This window comes from Lemur catta, chromosome 18, assembly GCF_020740605.2.
Source record: "Lemur catta isolate mLemCat1 chromosome 18, mLemCat1.pri, whole genome shotgun sequence".
Taxonomy (NCBI): domain Eukaryota; kingdom Metazoa; phylum Chordata; class Mammalia; order Primates; family Lemuridae; genus Lemur; species Lemur catta.
This window is the reverse complement of record NC_059145.1, coordinates 33,380,897-33,404,893: the sequence shown is the minus strand read 5'-3', so window position 1 is coordinate 33,404,893 and position 23,997 is coordinate 33,380,897. Positions and strand designations below refer to the sequence as shown.

General features: G+C 35.1%; 2 protein-coding genes across 11 annotated transcripts in view; one reads left to right on the top strand and one right to left on the bottom strand.

Moving 5' to 3' along the window:
* CCDC66 (coiled-coil domain containing 66) overlaps nucleotides 1-3,616 on the top strand; it is a 38,360-nt gene extending 34,744 nt beyond the window's left edge. For all 3 annotated transcript variants that reach the window (XM_045530842.1, XM_045530843.1, XM_045530844.1), the window contains 4 exons: nucleotides 519-559; nucleotides 1,329-1,588; nucleotides 1,860-1,990; nucleotides 3,361-3,616. In XM_045530842.1, the coding sequence (XP_045386798.1) occupies nucleotides 519-559; nucleotides 1,329-1,588; nucleotides 1,860-1,990; nucleotides 3,361-3,447 (519 nt within the window). In that variant the 3' untranslated portion in view covers nucleotides 3,448-3,616. The remainder of the gene's footprint in view (nucleotides 1-518; nucleotides 560-1,328; nucleotides 1,589-1,859; nucleotides 1,991-3,360) is intronic.
* A 1,013-nt stretch (nucleotides 3,617-4,629) lies between these two features.
* TASOR (transcription activation suppressor) overlaps nucleotides 4,630-23,997 on the bottom strand; it is a 49,635-nt gene continuing 30,267 nt past the window's right edge. The window contains exons 14-24 of one of the 8 annotated variants that reach the window (XM_045530835.1): nucleotides 22,434-23,135; nucleotides 18,493-18,899; nucleotides 17,131-17,272; nucleotides 15,791-15,847; nucleotides 11,948-12,882; nucleotides 9,591-9,713; nucleotides 8,665-8,824; nucleotides 8,115-8,223; nucleotides 6,628-6,806; nucleotides 6,260-6,424; nucleotides 4,630-5,640 (exon numbers count right to left, since the gene is read on the bottom strand). In XM_045530835.1, the coding sequence (XP_045386791.1) occupies nucleotides 5,585-5,640; nucleotides 6,260-6,424; nucleotides 6,628-6,806; nucleotides 8,115-8,223; nucleotides 8,665-8,824; nucleotides 9,591-9,713; nucleotides 11,948-12,882; nucleotides 15,791-15,847; nucleotides 17,131-17,272; nucleotides 18,493-18,899; nucleotides 22,434-23,135 (3,035 nt within the window). In that variant the 3' untranslated portion in view covers nucleotides 4,630-5,584. Of the gene's footprint in view, nucleotides 5,641-6,259; nucleotides 6,425-6,627; nucleotides 6,807-8,114; nucleotides 8,224-8,664; nucleotides 8,825-9,590; nucleotides 9,714-11,947; nucleotides 12,883-15,790; nucleotides 15,848-17,130; nucleotides 17,273-18,492; nucleotides 18,900-22,433; nucleotides 23,136-23,997 lie in introns of those variants that run through there. The other 7 variants (XM_045530833.1, XM_045530838.1, XM_045530834.1 and 4 more) reach the window with 7 other exon arrangements.

Genomic DNA, 23,997 nt, shown 5'->3' with positions numbered 1-23,997 from the left:
GCATGTTTTGATAAGGCTGTTTACACAAGAGTTTAACAGAAATTTGCTTTAGTTTGTATTTAGGGGTCAGCATACTCTACAGCCTATGGGCAAATCCACTCTGCTGTCTGCTTTTGTAAATAAAGTGTAGTAGGAACACAGCCACGCTCATTGTCTATGGCTGGCTTCATTCTACAGCAGAGTTGGGTAGTAGAGTAGAAACCGTATTGCTCAGAAAGCTGAGAATATTTACTAGGTAGTACAGAAAAAGTTTACACTTGAACAACTTCTGTAGGATGAACGCTACTCTATTCAAATACCCATTTAAAATGCTTGTTTATAAAGTCCAGAAGACAATTTGGGAGATTGATACTTACTGGATTAGTCTAACTGGAAAAATAAAAAAATCTCTGCTCCATTAGGCATTGTTGTTGAAATAATCCGAGGGTAATATTTGAATAAGTAACCACTAAAAATATTTGTGGGGACATACAGAAATGCTATAGATATTTTTCCACATTTATTTATCCATCTTTTAGGAAGAAGAGCCTCTGAAAATTAATTCATGCAGCAAGGAAAGGTATGTTATTTAACAGATTCATTCCATAGCCAGTTGTCATTTTCTGTGTGGGGCAGAAATAGCACAAAACATTTGCTCAATATGATCTTAGCCTGGGCAACAGGGACCCTGTCTCTTGAAAAAAACAATTTTAAAACCCTCAAAATCTAAGTGATAATTAGGCACATACATATATGAAGAAAAGATATGGCTTCCAGAGGTAGAGGTTTAAGGAATAGGGTGGCACTTTCACTGGAGTTGGACTGAGCCTGGGCAGCAATGTGGGCAAGTTTCCATTATCTCCAGATTTAGCTAAGCTGTTTTGATTTTCCAGGTATGTCAACAGTGGAATAGGCATTCTGATTGGATCGGGGTGGGGGTGGGGGATGACTGATAGGACAGTGAGAAGTTAATAATGGCAGATATAGAACCATTAGAATTTTTATTCTTTTGTGCACGAACCAGCTGGTTTAGAGTTGTCTCAGAATGGGGGCCTAAAAGCAAGTTAGTTCAGATGATTTTATGGTGAATTGTCTAAGAAGTATTAGGCTCAAATTAAGTCAGCCAAGCACTGATCCTCAGGATCTAGTTATTTAATTCCCCTTTGTACTAGAGTACATATATCTTAGCTAGTGCTAGTAAAAACACAAATTAATCCCTTTCTATTTTATGGAGTTATTGTAGGACTTCCTTGAGATGTTAGAGGTACATGTAAAATAAATTAAAGTGTGATTAAAGAGGTATTTTTGAATTAAAGTTTCAGTCTATAATTGTTTTGTTTTGTAAATAGGTCTCAGTCATCACCAGTTCCAGCAGTGAAAAACAGAACCCAACAAACTCAGACTAATCCTTTACACTTACCACTAAAAAACAGTACCTTTGAAAGAGAGAATCCAGTCTCAGGAGGTAGTGAAACGGAATTATCACCAGGAAGTTCTGAACCATCCCATTTTATTCCCTATGTCCGAACAAATGAGATCTATTACCTTGATCCAGATGCACCATTGTCTAGGCCTTCAACACAGGACCCTCAGTACCAGAATTCACAAGGTAAGTATATATATAAGTATTGTTACTGTAAAAAAATCGAAGATCAGTGTGAACTCCCAACCCCTAAATTTAACTTTCAAATTAGTCATTTCTGCCCTTTGTTCTAGAAAATCTTACTAAGGGTTGCCCCTGGAGAGGTAGAAATAATTTCTGAAATCTTGCTTAGTACTTTCCTGGGATATGAATTTATTAGTGAACCCTTAGAGTACTACAGTATACAGCTATATCATTATTAATGTATTTGACTTTTGTCACTTTCATCTGGCTTCAGACTGTGACCAAGAACAACAACAGCAGCTATTTGACTGTGACCATATCAGGGATCCACTTCTTAATCCTAACTTGGTGAGAAACAGGGATCGACAGCAAGCAATCCTTAAGGGACTTTCAGAACTGAGACAGGTAAATAACGTTTTCACCAAGTGTATATGTAACTATTCTTTTTGTAATGGAGAATTGAATGTCTAAGTATTTTATGTGGCTTTACTGCAGCCCAGTTTTTAAGGAAAAAAATGGGACTTCCCTTGAATTTGCTTTCCCATTATCATCTTTAAGAATATTTTCCAGTATGACATCATGAGACGGTTCTAATATTAAGACAATTTTATTGAGTAAAAAATGCATACATTTGAATGGTAAAACATGATCAATAAGGCCCTAAAACCAAAGACAAAAAATACACAATTATGCTTTAATAAATTCTCAGCAAGCAGCCCATGCTTTTTAAAAAATGTGTTGCCAGTGTTTAGAACAGAACATTGACGTCTGTCCCAAAGAATAATATAATTCAGTGTGAAATTATATGTATAACCCTACCAGACTACTTTTTCTCCCTGACCAGTTGTGACTTCTCATTGTCTTAGTCTCATATTATAACAAGTAAACATTAAACTTTGCTCCAAAGCTCTAACCTATCCCCTGGACTTTAATGGTTGCAAAATTGGTTCTACAGGCAGTTTTGATTTGTTTATATACTTTTTATTTGGGAAAAATAAGTTGTGCTGTTAGAGGAGTACCCTTTCCCACATCCAGTCATTTTCTGTTATTTCACAATGTTGGTTCAGATATTGCTTACCCCATTCTTTCCCTCTATAATAGAGCTAGAGAATCAGTCCACTTTGGCCCATTTACTCATGTGAAGACAAACTAATAACAGGGTTATTAAGAAAGTAATAAAGTGCCCTTAGTTTTTTAAATGGTAACTGTGGTTAAGTAAACTTGAGAGTTTTATATAACTTAGCCTTAGTAACTAACTCACACAGTAAAGATTTGACGCAGATTTTCCTTTACAGTGAACAAGGTGTTTTTACTTCTAGCTTAATGGAAAGAAAAGTTGTGAGGGAAAGAGTGGTGTGTACATTTACCCCCTGATACAGTACCCAGTCTTATTGCAGCAGGGCCCTTGTTTTAGACACTAAGGTTAGAGTGCAGTCAAGATAACCATTTTAAGAGCACTTGGGGGGGTGGGAATAAGGGAGGATTTTATCTTATCATAGTTATGAAATTATGAAAAGTCATCCCTATTGGTTTTTATCCTAAAAATATAATCTTACAAATATGTAATAGTTACATAGTATCCAAATGTTTAGTGTAAGAATTACTGAAAAATTTTTTGAGTAAAAATTTAATATGATAAAGATATTCTCTCCTGAGCTGCTTATGTAATATTTTCCAAGTATATATAATTCTAGATTAACAGGACAGGAATATGTAGATAGGAGTCATTTGCAAGTTGGCTTACATAGCTTACTAATGTATCAATGTGATTTCAGGGCCTTCTCCAGAAGCAAAAGGAGTTGGAAACTAATTTCATGCCTTTAGCTGCAAATCAAGAAGAGAATTTTAGTTCTTCATTTTAAATGTAGAAAACCAAATCCTTAACATTTGATTTGTGTCTTCCAAATTATAAAATGTGCTCATGGCTCGACTGTATTTTTCAAATAGTTATTTTTTAAATGCTCATTAAAAGCTTGTACATTACATACAAGTGCTGTACTTTTAAAATAGAATAAATAATTTTTTGTAAAAGCTTAGTAAAAAAAATTTTTCTGCTGTGTCACAATCTGAGTATTTAAGCCCTATAATAACACTTTCTACTTACCTTATTATAGTCTGGAGTTACTGACCTATTAATATTCTTCCATACTTTTTATGGAACTTACTAATTGAAGTACCACTCATGCATTTTGTTCTACCAGAAGTACTTTTGAGGTACCAAAGGTCTGTCTGACTTACCAACATATGTAGACTAACTAATTTTTTACTAAAATTCATCTTAGGCGCCGGTGGAAATTTTTTTCTTTCTCTAAATCCTGTTTTTGTGACATTATAAAAACTGCAATATTGAAAAACATTAACAAGTCAGTAAGGAAAGGCAGTTGTTAGATTTCCACCATATAATTTCAAGTATAGCACTAATGTGCTTAAATAAAATGCTAATTACTACTACTGAGACCACCTCAGAAATGTATTTCCATTTTTCTAAGACTACCAGTTTAAAATCTAAAGTTTGTCCCTTGCCTTTGATAAACAGAAACCTATCATCTTTTGAAATATGAACATAAATTTGGTTAAATCAAAGATCACACAAAGCACTGAAAATTATCAAATACTCTCAAAAAGTTACGAGAATTTTAGTGACAGGCAGTTTTTACATGGCTAAGCCTAAAGATAAAAAATAATGCTGCTTGATAGTGAGTCCTATGTACATAGTTTCTATTATCTAAATGAAACTGCTTTGCTAGATAAATCTTCAGGTATTGAGCCAAAATCCTGCAAATATTAACATCATTGGCTTATACCTGTGTAAAAACACTATATAAAAGCTTAAATCAAAATAAATACAATAGTTGATAATTCATTTCAGCAAAAGTAGTTTAGTATCATCTGACATTAGAGGACGAAAAAGCCATTGCTCTTTACCATCCTTCTGCAAACATCTGGTTTTACATATAAAACAGGCTTCAATTTGAAGCTCAAGTACAGGTGACATACAAACGTAAAACTTAAAAGTGCCAACATGAGATAATTCAAGTACAATATATGTTAAAAATATATATATATTTATTTCAATTTTTTAGATGCTTCAACTGTTACAGGCCATCATGATTTAAATAAGAGGAAAAAAAACATTTGGGAAAAGGACAAGAAACCTTTTTTTAGAGAATGAAATACAAATTGTTAATTCACTTTTAAGAAACAGAAAAAGTCCACAACAACCTATTAAAAAAAAGTTACTGTAATTATTTCTCTTTTGAATATGGCCTGGAAGAATCACTTTTTCCCCAACTTAATGGAGATGGAGACTTATCTCTATCCAAGCTTTGAGTATAAGCAGATAAAAAGTAATTTTCATTTTCTTGAGACTGACTTGATGAAAGGGCATATGGCGTCCCCAAAAATGTCTGATGAGTGAGAACATTAAAATGACTAAACTGATGGGACATATTTAATTGACTGTGATAAAACTGAAAGTTGCTATATGAATCTTGTTCTGTTGAATTGCTGTTCTCTCCTTCAGAGCATACCATATCAATAGGCGCTCTCTCTTCAGAATCAATTTGGTAAGTCTTATCTTCTAATAAACTGTTTTGCACGTCAAGAGACGATTGTAAATCAATTTGAATATTCATTTTTTGATCTGTTCCACGTGATCCTTTGGTCTCTTTCGCCAATATTTCTGAATGAAAATTGCTGTATACTTCTATTTGTGAGATTTCATCCCCTGAATCCAGAGACATATCCTCTTCATCCTTTTCATCGTTTTCTAAAAGAGCTACATTTAAAAAACAAAAAGTCCTCCTCTATTGAAATACACAATTTGTTTAAGTTTGAAAATTATACACTACTCACACAATATAACGCGTCAGGGTCTGCAAGTCCACAATCCCTTAAAGGTTGGTCTTCTGCCACAAGTTCACTTAGTCACAACACTCACACTAGGTGTGAATGTCCAGATAATCCGATGCTAAAAGCTTCTGCGAAATGTGTTCACGTTTAATGTTGGGAAATCCCAACTCCCAGCTCCAAAGGGGTTAATGTCAAAACAGCATCTAAAGTTATACGGTAATTCAGTATTTGACAAGACAAATATGAAATAATATTTGACATCTAGCTTCACTGGATTACTAAACTGGTTAGCTTTATCAAATGTTTGATCATCTCTGCTTTTCAATCAAAAACAAAAGTATATTTTTCATTTTACATAAAAGCTGGAATCAGCAGAGGTCATCTCAGAAAAGACTAAAGCTATGATAGCCCTGTCTGGTAATTAAATTGCCTTATATATTTGGGGAGATTTAGTAGCCCAATCTCCATATCTGGTTTTCTACTTTTTTCTTAATATGACCCCTTTGTTGACAACAGCAGCCAATAATGCTTCCATACGCTCAAAGAGAAAATGCATACTCCATAGTATGTACTGTCTATAGTACAGACAGAAATGCATAATCTGTAGTAACTAACAAACTTGTATTGACTACAGTATAATAAATGAGGAACTCTTGTGCATGCTAAGTACTAAGAACAATAAATCGCTGGAAACATTTTCCCTAAGGCTATTTACACTGAGGTGAGTGGCTTCGAAATAGGCCATTTCATTATTTCATAACAGCAAAACCATTCCTCTTTTTCTCTATCCCCTAAAGAAAATGAAAACTACTGAAAAGTTACCTGACTGCGACTCAAGAGTCTCATTAGCACCAAGCAGTGGAAGGTTTTCTTCTGTGACCGAGTTGTGATAGCCCACAAGATTTTTAAAGTTTTGCATAAAGTCTTCAGCAGTTGCAACCACTATTCCATTCTCTGTGTAACTGGAAAGCATCTTGATGTTCTTCTCTTAAAAAAAAAAAGTTTTCATGTATAAAGCACTGAAAATATGCATGGGTAAATAATAATGCCTGCCCCCCCCAGCCCTCATGAATCCTTTCTTCTACATTTTCAGAATCATAGCTTAACAGTCAACACCCACCACAGCCCCACAAAATCCTTTTGTCCACATTCCTAGATTCATAGTAGAAAGCTTAGAGTGCTCTCTTTACCTGTTAAAAAGACTACGTGTCGTTGCTGTATGTTCTGAGCCTGAAGTCTGATAAGGCAATCCAATTCTGGAGCATTTCGAGTTTGTGAATCACACTGGTGGTATGACAAAATTTCAACCAGATGTTTCTTCTGATAGACATTCAGAAGCGTCAACAGACTTAGAGCTTTAGCATTCAATCTGTGAAGTTAAGCAGTTCAGTATCTGGGTCTGCACTTCTAAAATTTAGTATGGAAATTTTTGCTAGGAATTAAAACCCTAATTTCTCAATTAAGGCTACAAATGACAACTGCACTGCTTTAGACTGTTGCCTGATGCAGGGGTGATTTTTAGGGGAGAGGATGAGCAAAAATTGTGTGACCACATTAAGTCCAGTGGTTTCTTGGTGCAAGGCCTGAGGGCCAGCTATTCAGCTTAGGCTAAAGTCTCAATCATTCTACTTACAAAATAATAAATTATAGTTACTTTTAGCTTTACTAACTTACCAACTTTAAGGAAGGACACAGGACCAAAAAAAGTGTATTTTTCCTTCAAACAGTATAATACATGGCTCTGAGCTATTTCTATACTGCAAGGCAGGGAAACAACTGAAGAAATCAGTGGTGGTGGTCAGGAAGATGAGGTTACTAATAACTTTGGACAACTCACACCTTTGGGTCTCAGTGTTTGTTCTCTGAGTAAGACTTACCCTAAGCCTACTTTACAGGCTTTGAAGATGAACAAGTTTAAAAAAGTGAATTGCTACAAAAAGTTTAACACTTTAAAATTATTTAAGACTGAATTTTCTGAAGAGTATACCACGGAATATTAATAGGTATTTCAAGAAATAAGTTTTATGGTCTAAATTTAGGAAATGCTGATTGACACTATATAAAACAAAATTCTTAACTAGAGTTTCTCAGATCCTTTAATGGGTAAGTACATTTTATGGGCTCTACTAGTAGAGTTCGAAACTTATCTGATTACATTTAGTCATTTGTGTAATCTCTCAAGTGATTAGTGCTCCAAGGACCTCACTTTGAGGAGTGACTTCTAGGCATGTTAGAAATTACATGAATGAATGTCCTAACAATAAATCCTCATATGGTCAAGATTAACCCTTGTCCAAAAATGCGACTTTATTAGCTACTTAAGGTAGTCCTCAACTGGGAGAAGACCTGACCTAATTGGCATATACAGTTCAACTGAGAGAAAAAAAAGCCAATCATTACAGAGGATGATTATTCTAAACCCACAAGTGGTAAAGATTAAACCAATTTTACCTATACATATAACTAGAAATTTCAACAACCTCTAATTAAACAAGAATACTGTTTCCTCTTACAAAGGCTAGAATAATTCAGTATCTATACTCCCTTATGGCTGACTACAGACATCTGTGAAAACTGAGGAACATCCATAATCTACAAATATGGGAAAAGAAAGAAATCTTGTGAGCACAATGTTAAAAATCAATAACCGTTATGTAGTTAATTTTCCGAATCTTACCTGCCTAGTTCCTTTAGTTTTTTCTGAAATTTACAGTGGACTTTCCATTGCCATTTTCCTTCTGGAGTACTAAGTTCTTCAAGGAATGTCAAAAAATTTTTAAGGTTCTCTGTTAGAGATAATGAAGTTCATTTTTAATTCAATAAATAACAGTCACTCCACAAGTGAATTATGGAAGAAGTGCTTGTTCATATTATGTAGAAACACCTACTCTCCTATGTATTATTTTCATTTCTCTTCTTTCTAAGGGAGTAAGAGCTACATATCCCTAAAGCTCAAAGAACATAACCTCTATACATAAAAAAGTTGATGACAATGATGACAATAACAAACCAGAGATGATCCAACTGCAGCAGGTACAGAGAGACTTAATACCAGATTTAGAGGAAATGATTTATAAAGACTAAGAAAATGGGAAAGAAATCGGAGGTAATAAAAGCTCAGGAAAAGATTGAAATGTACCAGTTATCTGGCAATGGCAGAATATGTGGACAATACATTAAAAAGTATAAGAGTCAGGAGAGAAGTTTCATGCTTAACATCATCTTACCAATTGTGACAACCTCTGGATTTAGAATTGATTCATCAGACACGATAAAACCACCAGATACAAATAATTCATTGTATGTATGATTTTTAACATCATCCAGGCTATCAACACCAGCAAAACTAACAGAGGGGAGCTTCTTTAAAGTCACCAAGCCAGGTACCTGTTTAAATACCAAAATAAAAATAGAAATAAGGAATGATAAGGGAATGAAATGATAGACTTAAGTGTGAAGTAACCTACAGGAAAAGTCTAACAAAATGCATTATGGCTCACACCTATCTATATTTAGTGCATTGCCTCTGGAAAGCCACACACAAAAGTAATATTCCCAACATAATTTCTCAATATATAAACCAGTATTTATATACTGGGACCCACAATGAACAGAACACTAAGGAAAAGGAGCTGATAATAGACCAGAAAACACAAAAGGGACAAATGTCCTAACTTGTCTGTAATGGGTAGGTACAGTCAGAAGTCAGGTGAGGGCAAGAGCCTGTACTGCAACAGTCAGCAAAGGCTTCAAAGACCAGTGGGACCTCGTGAGAAAGGCTCCTAAGACTGAGCCAAGTACCTCCAAATCTAAGGAAAAAGGGGGATAGTTTGGCACAAAAAGGTTTTGCCTGGGACATACAAATGAAGAAGAGAACAATATAAAAGTCAGCAGACCTGTTGGCATTCAAGGATTCAGCACTTTTTATTAGTCTTAACTATTTGAGTAGTACGGAAGATCTGTGATATGCAGCAATTTAAAATTTTGTGGAGGTACAAACTTGAATCTCACAAGGTGATTCATGGAAGGCTCCTTGAAATTTTATCTCCTTTAAAGCTTATTTTAAAAACAAAAACTTTAGTCTTACATTAAGATTTAAAAATAAGGAGTTTTTTAAAACCAAGTAAGTAGTGAATTTGACTTAATAGTCTACCTTGTGAATGAAACCTGCAATGTCTTCATTTTGAATAATAATCAACAGTTTATCTAATTTTGATCTTCTTTCCAAAAACTGTTCTGGATGGCATTCCGTATTGCCTAATTTGGTAAGATACTCCTGTGAAAGAAAAACAACTAAATCAACATTAAAAAGCTTTTTTGCAAACACCAATTTAACACCAAAAATGCAAGATAAACTAGTAAGCTTAACTACTACGAGGACACTATTATCGATGACCTTATACTCTGGGAGACCTCAGACACCATCAAATCTGCTCTTCTAAAGGTCAGCTTCACAGTCCCAATGTTACAGTGCTATCAAAGCCAAGTAAATGCCAGTGTAGGGTAACAGAAAGAACCATAAGAACAACAGATTAGCTCAGGTTTTTAACCCAGCTTCCTTAGTTATTATGGGCCACCCAGAGCTCAGTCATTAACCGCCCTAGCTCCTATTTTCCTTTCCTTTCCAATAGTACTGCTGCAAATGCTGGTGGAATCCTGAACCCTGAAGCAAACTGCAGGATCCTGGAGGTCACATTCCTCATTTTACGGATACAGGACATTAATATTCTTAATCACAGCTGGTCAGATAGCCATAATCAAAATCCAGCTTATCTGATAAATCTACTGCTCTTTCAAGAGCTGCCGAAAGAGTCATACCCCCAGAGGATGTTTTGTGTATCCCTAAACTAATGCAGCATCTTCTGCACTGATTTTGCTCTAAGCTTTGAAGTTTCTGGGTAGATTTCAGATCAGCTTATACTTTACCAAAAGGTAAATTACCGTCTGACACGCCTGCTGGCAATTTTTAGTCCATCTTTTCACATTAAGAAGCTTTAAATGCAAATTCAATTTAAGTAAAACACTTGAAGTCACACAATACTGTATTAGTTTCACTACTCTAAGTCTTTTACTCTACTGTAGTATTTGTTGGAAAATTTCCAATGGATATTGATTAAAAATTAAAGTTACAATCTGATTTCTTATCAGTTTGTAAAAGAGCAGTCTTTATATAAATAATGACAGAAATATGATTTGTTCTATGCCAGAATAATTAAAAGCATCCTTCATAAGGAAATGCATTTCCTATCCCCTTAATTTAAATGTCACACAGGTATGTTATAATCCATTAAAAAAAGAAGGTGGAGGGGGGTGGAGTTACACTAAGCCCACTGGGAACTGTCCCTAACCTATTCTTTCATCTAGCTCCACACTAACATGCAGCTATGTCCCCACAGAATATTGTGCTTTGTATCATGCTGCTGGGAGTGGGAAAAAGTTGAGAAGCTCTACATCCAATCATACAAGGCAAAAATGCAACCAAGGAATTTCTAGTAAGTCTGATTTCATCTTCCCAAGAAACCACAAGGAATCAGCAAGCAAAGCACAACTGGGTACTCTGATTCCTCTTCCATTTCCACGTTTTTCATTGTCTTCACTGGATACACCCACAAAATGTGCTGACATCAGAGATCCTCAAACTGACAAAAGGCTTTGTAGTACTGAGTTTCTGAGCTACTCTGGGCTATAAGCCACTTATTTATAGTCTCTCTGCTTCCTTGAACAAAACAGGCAAAAACTCCAGTCATAGTAAGTAAATTCCATAAATGGGAGCAGGTATTTATTTAAAAACTCTAGGCATTCCCTCAAGCAATTAAAATCCTAGTTTAGTGAGTACTGATTAGTAATATTATACCAGTGATATACCTGTTCTAGTATGTTACCACTTATGTACCTGTTAATAAACTTTACATATCTATGTCTATACCTATACACACGCTCAAAGGCAGACGTGTGTCTGTTTTTTTAAAACCAAACACCTACACCTGTGGTAGAAAAAATATACCTCATAATGAGGAATCTTTCATGATTAAGGAGTCTTTCAGGATCATCAAGTTTTTTGATCAATAAGGGCTGTAGGGAACTGTGACATGGCCAGGGTATCAAGAAACACCAAAAAAGTATATCATTTAGGCCATCCTTGGACTATTTTGTTTTTCTATTTGATTGATAAAACCCCATATGAGATAAACACCAGCAACTTACTTTACCTCTCTGTATTTTTCCCTTTCCCTCATTAAAAACCCAAGTAAGAAACATTTACAGTTTAAAAGTATTTGTAGTATGTATATAAATGCTCTAAAATGATAGTATAAAATAAGAAGCTAAATCCTAACATATTTAGATCATTGGTTCTGAATTTAGTTGAACTTAACTAGTCTTTTATTCTACTCTGAGTTAAGTTATGAAACTATATGGTCAATATCTAAAAACAAAAAAGTCCATTTTTATAGAGGTCAGACCAACAAGACAAGTTTATACAGCATTGCTATTACCTTCTTGTTTAGTTACCTTTATTTCTTTACAGAGCACACTCTCTTCTTCTTCATGAATATAAAATTTCACAGTATTTTTCTGGACATCTTTCATGATTTTAACCAAACTATTAAATACTTCAGGTTCTAACTGGCTTATGAAATTTGAAAGAGCTGGTTGGGCAGAAATGTTTACATCACTGGGCGATTTGGTTGTTTCTTTTTCTACTGGTTCCCGGGCAACATCACCAGGTACAGTATGGTCAGAAGTCACCATTAATTCTGTGGCATGATGTGGCTGGTTCATTTCTACTTCAGTTAAACTCAAAGTTGAAGAGGAATGCTGCTCATTAGTGTTGGTGTCTTTCAAAGCATCACTATAAAGTGGCTCAAGGAGGTGTTTATTGTTGAGGTCACTTGAGGAAACTGGTATGACATGCTTTTCCAGAGGATTCAATGCTATCTTAGTACCAGAATCGTTAGGACTGACTGGTGGCAAACTCCCACCCTTGGTTGATGCTTTAATAATAATAGTATTTAGTTTTTCATGCAAGCCATCTACAAACTCCTGCACACCAGCTTTGGAAGTCTTAGAGTATATGAACTCAGAAAGCCGTTTCATCTTCTCTTGTGTTGAAAAGATAGGTGTGGAAATTCTACTAACATATGAAACATTCTTTTGCTTCAAAATCTCTTCTATCTTCCTAGAAAAGAGATTGTACTCTCCTAACACTGTCCTTTCTGTGGTTTCACTCACTGCAGGCGGCTCTGCTGCTGGCACACACTGCTCTTCCACTTTCACCACCTGACCTGTCAACACGTCATCCTCAGTGGTGCCCTTTAATGCGTCTGTAAATGGAGAGGATGGAAACTGGTAATCAGAACTTCTGTGTCTACTTATTACCCGGGGGTCGTTAGGAAAGGCCTCCTGTGCTGGCAGGCACACCAGCTGTTCTTCTGGTGATTTCATACCTATACAGGAAGAGTTCATTATTATAAAAGCAATCCAAAAAGATAACATCTGAAAATACAAACTCTTAAATCAGGAGAAAAAAAGGCCAATATATATTTAGAACTAATTATGCACTGGAAGGTGAAATAAAAACCTCAAATTCTGGTATGAACTCTAATTCCCATGTGTCCTGCTTATGGGCTGGTCTTTGGATTTCAGTAGTCAGTGTAACAACTTTGTGTTTTTTTGTTGTTTTGTTTTGTTTTTAAGAGAGAGGTCTCTTGTTCTGTCACCCAAACTGGAGTGTAATGGCACAATCATAGCTCACTGCAGCCTCAAACTCCTAGGCTCAAGTAATCCTTTCACCTCAGCCTCTTGAGGAGCTGGGACTACAGGTACACACCACCACGCCCGGCCAGTATTTTCCTTTTGTTGGGAAATAATTCCAGGAGGAAACAGGATAACTACACTCCGTTTGAAATAAAGAGGTCATTTACTTAGTTTAATGAGACTGTCACCTTTCACTCTTGACAACTAGCTCAATCCACAAAATCACATTTTTTCTCACAAATCCTAAATTCAAACTTAGTATGTTTTGAAACTACATTCCATTTTAAGAAACAAGGGAAAAAGAAAAAAATTCATGACCTTTGCCTAGAAGACCATATTATATACAATTTTACCCTTTAAAAAATTACTAAAATTTTCAAACCTATTTTTAAAGATTTTACTCACTCAGCAAACCTTTCAAAACAGCCTCAGTAGCAGTCAGCTTGTAACATTCTCTACCAATCCCAGTGGTTACCATTAACTACTGCACTCATTAATTACTGCAAAGGCTACTTGTCAACACAGTAAAAAGACCAACAGCAGGTCTATAGGTGGAAGTCAGAAGGGAGCAAAATATCCAACGTGCCAGGATAAGAGTATAAAACTAATAAACCAGAAAACAACTCAAGTTCCATAAGATAATTCAAGAATACTTAATGTACTAAATATCTTTCTTAAATCTGCAACATTAAAATGGGGTTTAGTACACATATAAAAAGTCTAGCAGGCACATAAAAAACTGGTAACGGTGGCTGATGTATGGGGGGGGAAACTAAGTGCCTGGGCTACACTTACTTTCTGAAGTATTTTTATACTTCTTGATTTATATACCACGTCAAATATCTGATATATTCAAATTAAAAATTTTTTTGAATTGTTATTTCATAAAACAAATGGGTTGGGGAGAGAACTACCTGTAAGTTTAAAACCTCTGAATTACTTTTTTATTTTATTTATTTTTTTAGAGACAAGGTCTATGTTGACCAGGCTGGCCTCAAACTCCTGGGTTCAAGCAATCCTCCTCCCTGAGCCTCCCAAGTAGCTGGGATTACAGGCATGTGCCACTATACCTGGCTATTATTTTAAATACTTGCTCCCAAAATTTATAAATATCAGACCAAAATGGCTAAAGGAAATACTAAGCTGAAATATAATTTAAATCCACATGGAGAATTTTCCATATTAAAAACTGTAAACCAAACAAATCCCTTTTAAAAATATAATCACTTAATTTTCTTTTGCACAAATTTCCCTATATGACACTTAAGATCAACTTTATTATTTTGAAAAATCTTCATCAGTAAATGATTTAAAAGATATATACATGTCAATATCCCTAATAATGCATTAAAAAAATTTTTTTTACTGTCATTAAAGCATTGCAGTATTTTGACTTTTAAGTGAAAGGGGAGTATGAGTTCTCTAAAGACAGCATTCTTCACATATCTACACTTTTGCTTACAAAATATGAAGATGGTATCTCAAATAAGAGGAATGAAGATGTTGATGGAGCATTTTGAAGCATAAGATACGTGCTATTCCTAATGAGAAAGAATTATTGTTAGATACAAAACACAGATGAATCTCTGACACATAATGTTGAGTGAAAGAGCAAACATAAAAGAAAACATATGTAGGTTCCATTTATTTTAAGTTGAACAACAGGCAAAACTAATCTATGGTAAAAGAAGTCAGATTAGTGGTTACTTGTTTAAAACAGGGAGAGTATTAACCGGCAGGATGCAGAAGAAAAATCTGGAGTGCTAGAAATGTTCTACATTTTGATTTGGGTAGTAGTCACATAAGTGTACTTATATATAAAATTTCATCGAGTTGTACACTAAAGACTTGTGCACTTTCCTGTATCTGTTCCTTTTTTTTTTAAATTATCTTTTCCTAGGAGAAGGAAAGATTTCCTTGAAGAAAATTAGTAACTAAAAAAATTTTTTTTTCAATTCTCAAAGGAAAGGAATCACTACAAAGATCTACTAAGCATGTAGTATTCCTTAAAAATAAAAAAAACACCCACTTATATTTCTAAAAGAATAAGCTATAACAAAATGAGGACAATAAAAAAAGACCATCACCAAACTCTAAACAAGAAAACAATGCCTATGACTACCTGCAGGAAAGCTGAACTGACTAAGCTCAGACAAAGGAGATTGTCTCCTAGGCACCTACCACAACTAGTATCTGTAAATGTTTCTGGAATCCATAAGTTTGTTATTTAAACTATCTGCAGAAATTTGCTTTACAATTTTGAAGAAATGGGTTAAAAAAACTCAAGATTAGGAATAGTGTACATAAAAAGAAACTTCTCATAGGATAGCCTACAAAAATGGATTAAGAAAATATTTTGGTCTTCCAAATCATCATATCAGATATAATCCACTATAGGTGAAGAAAACAATCTACATGAATATGCAGTGACTTCTTTGAACACACTTTTTAATGATTTAAATATAAATATGGCATTGTTATAAATTTTCTAAAATTAACAGAATTTAAATCAATGCCTCATTGATGGAGAAGTAGAAATGCAAGTAGCAATTCTGAAGAAGGGTGCACTGGGAGGAAAAGCAAAGCGAGTCTTCTTACCTGCTGTTTGTTTCTCACCATGTTTTCCCAGCTGGTCTTCTGGGCTTGCATTCCCTCCTGAGGGAAAGCATCCATTAGATTTGTAGACGCTCTTCAGATATCAGTGATACCTGTTATCTGCCTTTCAGACAACCCCAAATGATAACAAATGCAAGTATTCCTTCCTTTGCCTAAAATGACCCTCAAGGGTCATTCAGAAATGGGAAGTTGCTTCCCTTTCCATTCAGGCGATGAGGGAATATCAACACCTAGATGCTATGCCTTCAAATGGCCTTCAATACCAAGTATGAAGGTGTCTAAATGAGGAATGGTTATGATAATCATCTCATTATCAACTACTTCCCTATTTTGTTTCTCCCTCTCAATGTCTCCAGCTCATGAAGGAGTCCCAGTTCCCTCTCTATCACCTCCAGGCCTCTTGCCCTCTCTAGTAAGGTACTAAGTAGAGGGTGGTGCTGGAGCCCATGGAAACACATCAAATTTTAGAAATTCTTTTCAGAGTCCTTGGAGGTCTCAGTAAGTTCTAAGTCTTAATCCAGTCTACTTTTTAGCAAAAAGTTGAGTTTTTTTCTTTACAAGGTTAAATAAAGGTGTAGGAACTGGAAAAGATGTGTCCTGGAAATATTTTCAAAAATATTTAGCTAACAAAGATAAATAAGCACTTGGAATATTAGGAGTATGTATTCAAGTGTGTATATATGTGTATCTTTGCACAGAGAAATTAGAATACTACAAAAAATGATAATCTTACAAAATTTGCTAAGCTATTCTTGCCTCATGGTTCACTAAGTTTTCTTAGGATATTTGCATTTGATCATTTCACACCATTCTCTAAAATGATCCAATTTCTTTAAGATAATCAATCCAATATTAACAAATCAAAGTTCTTTCTAATAAATGAACCTCAACAGGACTACTTATTAGATGACAGCTTCTCCTGGTGAAGTTTACTCTAATAAGATGAGAAGACAGTATTTAATTGGTTGCCCAAAGAGCATCATTTCATCTCTGTAGCTACTTCATCTTACTAGAAACTCAGTTCCTGCCAACAATTTTCATTTGGAAGTCTGCATGCTAAACTCCACGGGGAGAGTAAGTATGTCTTAAATCCCTGTTTTTAATAGGCTGTTTTGCAGATACTTGCTGATGCTGCCCAAGAACAGCAACACTCTGATGAGCATTATATTGCTCAAAATAAGACACTGAAGACATCAGAGCCAAGTAAGATGAAACACCCAGTGACCCAAGTGTGGAATCCAGGAAAAATGAAACCCTTCAGAAAGGAAACTGGTCTCTAAGCAAAATGAAGCAAACTTAAGTCCTAGTATACTTGTTCTTACCTGTAATTGGAATCAGTTTCCAATGTATTTCAGTCTCTTCAACATTTGACTTAGACTGCTGTCTATGGAATCCATGTTCAATGGAAACAGTGGGACACAAACTGCAATCTTCAAAATTATTCATGCTAATTAAATTTGGATCCTAAAAATTAAAGTGCACATTGAATAGCTTTCTTTTCCATTAATTTTAACATCAAGAATAAATGATTTTTCACAGAAAATCCACATGCTTCAATCTAAACATTATAAATGAGTGAAATAAAATGGTAAAGTTATAATACTTTAGTCTCAAAATGAAAATATAATTTGATGTTGACTTAGAGCAGGATTTGATAAATTTTAATGGTAAAGTGCCAGATAATAAATATTTTTGGTTCTGCAGGCCAGATACTCAGCTCTACCCAGAGTACAAAAGCAGCCACAGGCAATACCTAAATGAATGAGCATACCTGTGTTCCAGTAAAACTTTAGTTACAAAAATAGGCAGCATGCTAAGTTTGATGCACACTGTTGACTAGATTTAGAATACTAAATATATTGTGAAATATTAACAACACAGGTTAGCTCCTCAGTGCCTACCTTATATACCCTGCCATCATGCCATAAGAGTCCTGTCATCATGCTTCCCCCAAAATAAATACCCCAAAACTACATGGAGGAGAAAGGCTGGAAACATGCATATGGCTTTTATTCAATGGCAGGGAAAAGAAAATCAAGGAAAGCATAAATTAAAAGTAAGCCCTTAGGAATGGTACCATCCTAGTATTGTTCCCAGGATGCAGCCCTTCTTAGGGGACATAAGGCTACTTCTCAGCTAGAAATCAGTTCTCTATTCTAAGCACATATCATAAACTGGATGCCCTAATAAGCCAGGCTGAGAGTCACTTCAGAGATAATCCTTATAGCCACTATCTTCCACTCCTATTTGCATGAGAAATACCAAGTACTTAACCTTGTTTGTTACACTGGTAAACTGCATTTGGTCTCATCTCCCTCATCTTTGGGTTCTCTATTACTGCCAGCAGAAAGCCAATGCTGTGAGGATTCAATTTTTTATGAAATAATATGGATATAACTCCCAATAAGCTGTTTCTGACAAACAGATTGCCTATCCTTAGCTTTATCACAATAGGTAAACTTTAGACAATATATCCAGCCTATAAGCAGGAAGGAAAACAACTGCTTTGGCATTTATCTCTTTGTAACAAGGAATAACTTAGAAGTACCATCCTAGTCAGATACCTTTACTCAAAAGTACATTTTATTTTTTGAAAGGAAAAACTGCTCCCTGAAGCATCCCCACATCATCTCTTTCACACATACACTCACAAAAGCAAAGATAACCAAAAAACATATGCTTACTTCTTTCAAATGTAGCTTATGGTCAGTGTCCATGTCACTGGTAGAAATAGCAACAGGATACTTTAAAGATGCTGTATCAACTTCTAGCAGTGGACTCTGAATACCCTTAAAATGTGCATTTTCAATTTTTACACAAGTAGGCTGCTCAAATTCTTTCTTATCTAGGGTAGAGTTCAACTCATACTCATATTTTTGCCTCAGCATTTCATAGGCATCACCAGTGCTCAATCCTAAGGCTTTGTTGACTGTGTCTGTCAGGGATGCATCAGAATGGCGTGCATTTGCTAGTGTTTCTGATAGCCAATTAAAGAACTTATGGATGTCAGTGATCCCGGAGCTACAGGTATCCTGCTGCTGCCGCCTCAAGTCAGCATCATGCCCAAGTGACCCAACAGGTTGTGGAGACTCTGAGAAAAAAGACAGAAAAGTCATTTCTTGAAGTTAAGCTTGAAAGCCGGCATAAAAATTTTTTCAATCAAATTTACCTAAAAAATTCATTATCCTAACACATTTACGGCCATGAGCTCAACCAAACTGACTTAAATTTTATAGATTTTACAAATACATCCATCCCTTACTTTCTAAATATAATTAACTCTAAAATAAAAGTTATTTTTCATTTAAGCATTCTATTAACAGAAAAATGAACTCATGTATCAGGTTGTCAAATACGGAAAATATATGTTAATAACCATACTACAGTTACCTTAAACTCTACCACCAAAATCCCAAAGTGAACGAGATGCTTCACAACAGATGAAACATTTGCACTTGCTATTTTGCCAATTCTTAGGAGGATATGCAAATTATACTAAAATCGACTTAAAAAAAAAAAGACATAATTTGATTTCTATCTTCTCTATACCTATTATATTTTGTCCTTAAGGCATTGGCTGACATTCTTAAAATCTAAGCAGTATCTCGAATGACTAGATTATTTAAATTCATAATAAAGCTAGGATATTAGAGACATAGAATCATCCTGAAGAAATCTTTGCAAAACTTACACCAAAAACAAAAAGCACTATGAGAGAAAACATATTAAGACATGGCTCCAAGCAGATATAAATCTAGATAATGTATACAACCAATATATTTAAAAACTTGCAAAGGGAGCAACTTGCGTTCAGAAAGCCATGTCTTTAATGCTAGGGTAGGGGTGGAAATTGGGTGGAGCCTAAGTAGACCTTAGGACTTCTATTGAGGGAGGGTATAATGTACCATAGCAAAAATAAAAGAAACAATGGAATACATACTACATGACTCTAATTATATAAAATTATAGAGCAAGACAAAAAGCAGATCAGTAATGGAGTGAGGTTAACTACAAAGGAACACAAGGGAACTTCTGGGAATAAAAATATTCTATATATTGGAGTGGTAGTTACACAGCTGTCAAAATTCATCAAACTGTGTACTTAAAATGGATACATTGTTTATAAACTAAACCTCAAAAAAGCTGATGTTAAAGTTAAAAGTGTGGGTTGGGGTTTAGGCAGTTACCTCTTAAAAACAAGCAGGTTCACCAAAAATCATGATCAGGGTATAAGTTAGAATCCAACCTTCAAATCTCTACTTTCAGAAACAAAGTGTGCAAAATGACTAAAAAGAAATGAGTGAGAAACATCTAGAAATGCAAGTCTCACAGTCACCAGTTCTAGTTAATCTATATACCGTTCTTTCCCTGCCCCATTTCTCCTTTTGTCTATGACAATTAGCATGGCTTTCCCACCATTTTAATTATTGATGAAGCCTGATTTTCATCCAAAACTATTTTTTCACATACATAGAATTAGTCAACTACCAACTAAAATAGTACCAAAAATTAATTATCTTATTTATTGGGTGCCTAGTATGTGCTCCATGTTAGGAAGTATAGCAATTTAGGAACAATGCCTTGGAGTCAGTCAAAACTGAGTTGAAGCGTGGATTCTGCCACTTACTACATATTTAGGTAAAGTTATTTAACTTATCTGAGATGGCTTACTCATCTGCAAAATAAGGATAATAATGCCTAACACTTGAGAGCTAAATGAGTTCATATATCTAAAGCACCTAACACACACAGTGAGCACTTAAACTCAGAAGAGACGGGTCAACAGTGTAAGATAGTGTGTATAACTAAGTGTTAACAGGTTTAGCACAGGTCACAACTTCAGCATAAGCTAAAAAAGAAGGAGACCATCAAGGAGCAGAAGGGCCAGAAAGCTGAGCAGAGTGCTGAACTGCAAAGATATAAGGCTTGAGAGAAATGGAAGATGCTTCAGGAAAAAAGAGAAAAAGAGGACTGACCATGACATACTCTAGGTAGGGGGAGAGAGATGAGCATGTCAGAGAAGGGTGGGAAACGTGGCTGGATATGGCCAGTCTGTAACAAAGCCTTGAAAGGCAAGTACAAAAGATGAGATTGGTAGCAAATCAGCAAAGCAATGTTCAGAAGAACATGATACTGAAATGAGTGTAAGAAAGTAATAAGCCAGGAAGGCCACCAAGGAGATAAGATTATAGACAAAGATGACAATACTGGAAAGAAAAAGAGGTCAGGTAAAGAAAAAACCATGACAGTTATTGCAGACAATAGCACTGTCAAATAGAACTTTCTGCAATGATGAAAATGTTCTTTATTTGTACTATCTAATGCAGTTATGTCACTATTGAAATGTATTTTTCATTTTAATTAAACACACAGTTAGTATGTTGACTAGCACAAGAATAAAAGATGTAAAGGAAAGCAGATAAATGGAAAGTGAGGATACAAATGTGGATTGCTAAGAGACCAAAATGTAGTAAGGACATTGATCTGACAGAGACACACTGAATTTGAAAAGAGCCAAGTAAAACTGCTCAGTAAGAAACGTAGGAATACTCAGATCTACCATAATCAATAACAGCAGCAGCATAAAATGCAGATTCTACATCAAAGTTCCCTGAGTGCAAAAGAACTCATTTCATGCTTATGGACTAGCAATGAAAAGACCTTAAAAATCTAGATGATAGACTGGGCATGGTGGCTCACACCTGTAATCCTAGCACTCTGGGAAGCCTAGGCAGGAAGATTGCTTGAGGTCAGGAGTTCAAGATCAGCCTGAGCAAAAGCGAGATCCCATCTCTACTAAAAATAGAAAAATTAGCTGGGCATGATGGCACGTGCCTGTAGTCCCAGCTGCTTGGGAGGCTGAGGCAGGAGGATCACTTGAGCCTAGGGGTTTGAGGTTGCAGTGAGCTATGATGATGCCACTGCACTCACTCTAGCTGGGGCAACAGAGCAAGAACTCTGTCTCAAAAAAAAAAAAAAATCTAGATAAAAATGCTTTAGCTAACTTGCAATATTGAATCAAACACACTTAACCATATCCCATTTCTTTTTCTGTCAACTAAAACAAAACAAAGGGGAAAAAAAGGCCAAAGATATTCTTGGATTCCTAGGGTAAAAAAGAATGTGTATATGCATCTAAGAAATCTTATTTTCAAATTCACAAGGTTCTTTTCATTTAGCACCATCCTAAAAGTTCCCAATATTCTCAAGTAGTACTTCTCCAATTATAAAAATAAAGGAATATAAAAGGACAAGAGCTTGAATTCATAAGATAACAGCTGAGCATACTTTATTTTGTCATAGTAGCCTAAATCAAACAATTCAAAAATCTGATGTACCAGGGCAGGAGTTGGCAAGTGCTTCCTGTATAGGACCAGAGAGTAAATATTTTAGGCTTCATGGCCACACAGTCTCTGTCCCAACTTTGCCACTATTGCATAAAAGCAGCTATATACACATAAATGAACGGGTATAGTTGTATTCCAATACAACTTTCTTTATAAAAATAGGGACACGCTGGATTTGGCCATCAGGCTTCAATTTGCAAGCCCCTGTACTCTAAGAAAGGACAGACCTACTTTATTATATTTTGGGATGTTATTATAAGAGTAATCTGATATTTTACCTTCATAGAGATGGCAATTTTCAGATAAATTACTCGTTTTGGCGAGCTTTCTCATATTTTCAGGTAGATCCTCAAGCTTCCTCTTCAAGACAGTTTTGCTTCTCATATCTTCTGTGTCTGACTCCCCACCCACATTTTTTTTCCTACACTGAATTAAATTAATCAATTCTTTAACTCTATCTTTATCGTAATCCAAAGAATGAGATGACCTTTGCTTTCCAGGTATAATGCTTTCACCCCTTGAGTTATTTCGTTTTCCAAATTTCATTTTTGTACCATTCATTTCTTCTTCTTGACCTTCATAATCTGAAAGTGGACTAAACTGTTGAAGTTTTCTATTTTCTTCAAATAGCTCTTTTAATTTACAAATAGGTAACTGATACATTTCAGGCCGAAAAATATAAGTATGCAAACAATTATCAATATGGGATTTATTTTTTGGAGCCGAGTATAAGAATTTTCTATCATCTAATCGTGAATCATATGGAAACATAATAAACTCTCGTTTACCTGAACCAAAACCTCGCTTAAAGAATTCACTTACATACTTTTCAACAACAGAATGGAAATTTATAGTGTTTATATTTTTGAATTCCTTTCGACACTGAATCAAAGCAAATTGTAAAAATTGAGCTATTTTTAATACATCTGGCATGCTCTCATGCCTCTCCTGTGGTGCTGCATTGGTTGAACCTTTTTGTGCTGTAAATAAACAAAAAAAAGCAAACCATGTTAGCAATCAAGAAACTAACCAAATATAGATCTAAGTATTGCCAAAGAAGTGTAACATTTATACATTAATGTTGAACCAAACGAGTATGTATCCTAATACATATATGTAACATTGCAAATACATGGATAGCATGCTTGTAAATCCAGGAGCCTAAAATGGGCCAATAAGAAACCAAAAAAATGAAAGAACAGAACATATTTTTAAAGGAAAAAACACCCACTCATTGAAGATCTTCATTTTCTATTGCCGCTAGGCAATTCAAATGGTGGCAAGAAAAATGTAAGGAGAAAGGAAGAGGCAGGGCAAGATCTGAGGCTCCAAGCAAAACAGTCCTACAAATGACAGTAATGTCACTCCTTCCTCTTATAAAGTAGCAACTTTAACTTCACATGAACAAGCACACAGACACTGAGTCGCCACAATTAAGAAACTCATCCTTAATCCAACAGTGAAACCCATTCGTGGGAACTTTACCTTAATATAAAAGTTCATTCTTAGAAAAGGTGAATAACAAATTTTCTCTTACATTAGTGCCAAAAATTCTTATTAATTTTGAATGACCTAACATTTAACTTGGTAATCACTAACATTTGAATGTTAAGCTAAAAAAATCATATAAAACCCTCATAAACTAAGCTATACTACTGTAATAATTATAATCAAACTTTATTAGTGAGAGCACTGGTGAGACCCAAATAATTTTTCATAGTTAAAAAAAAAAATCAAGTCATAGAATTTGTTTTATATTGCTAATGCCTCTTAATACCTCTAGTATTTCCCAAAACACAATATAAGAAAGCCAAAATGTCTAGTGAGTTATCTGGAAAATTT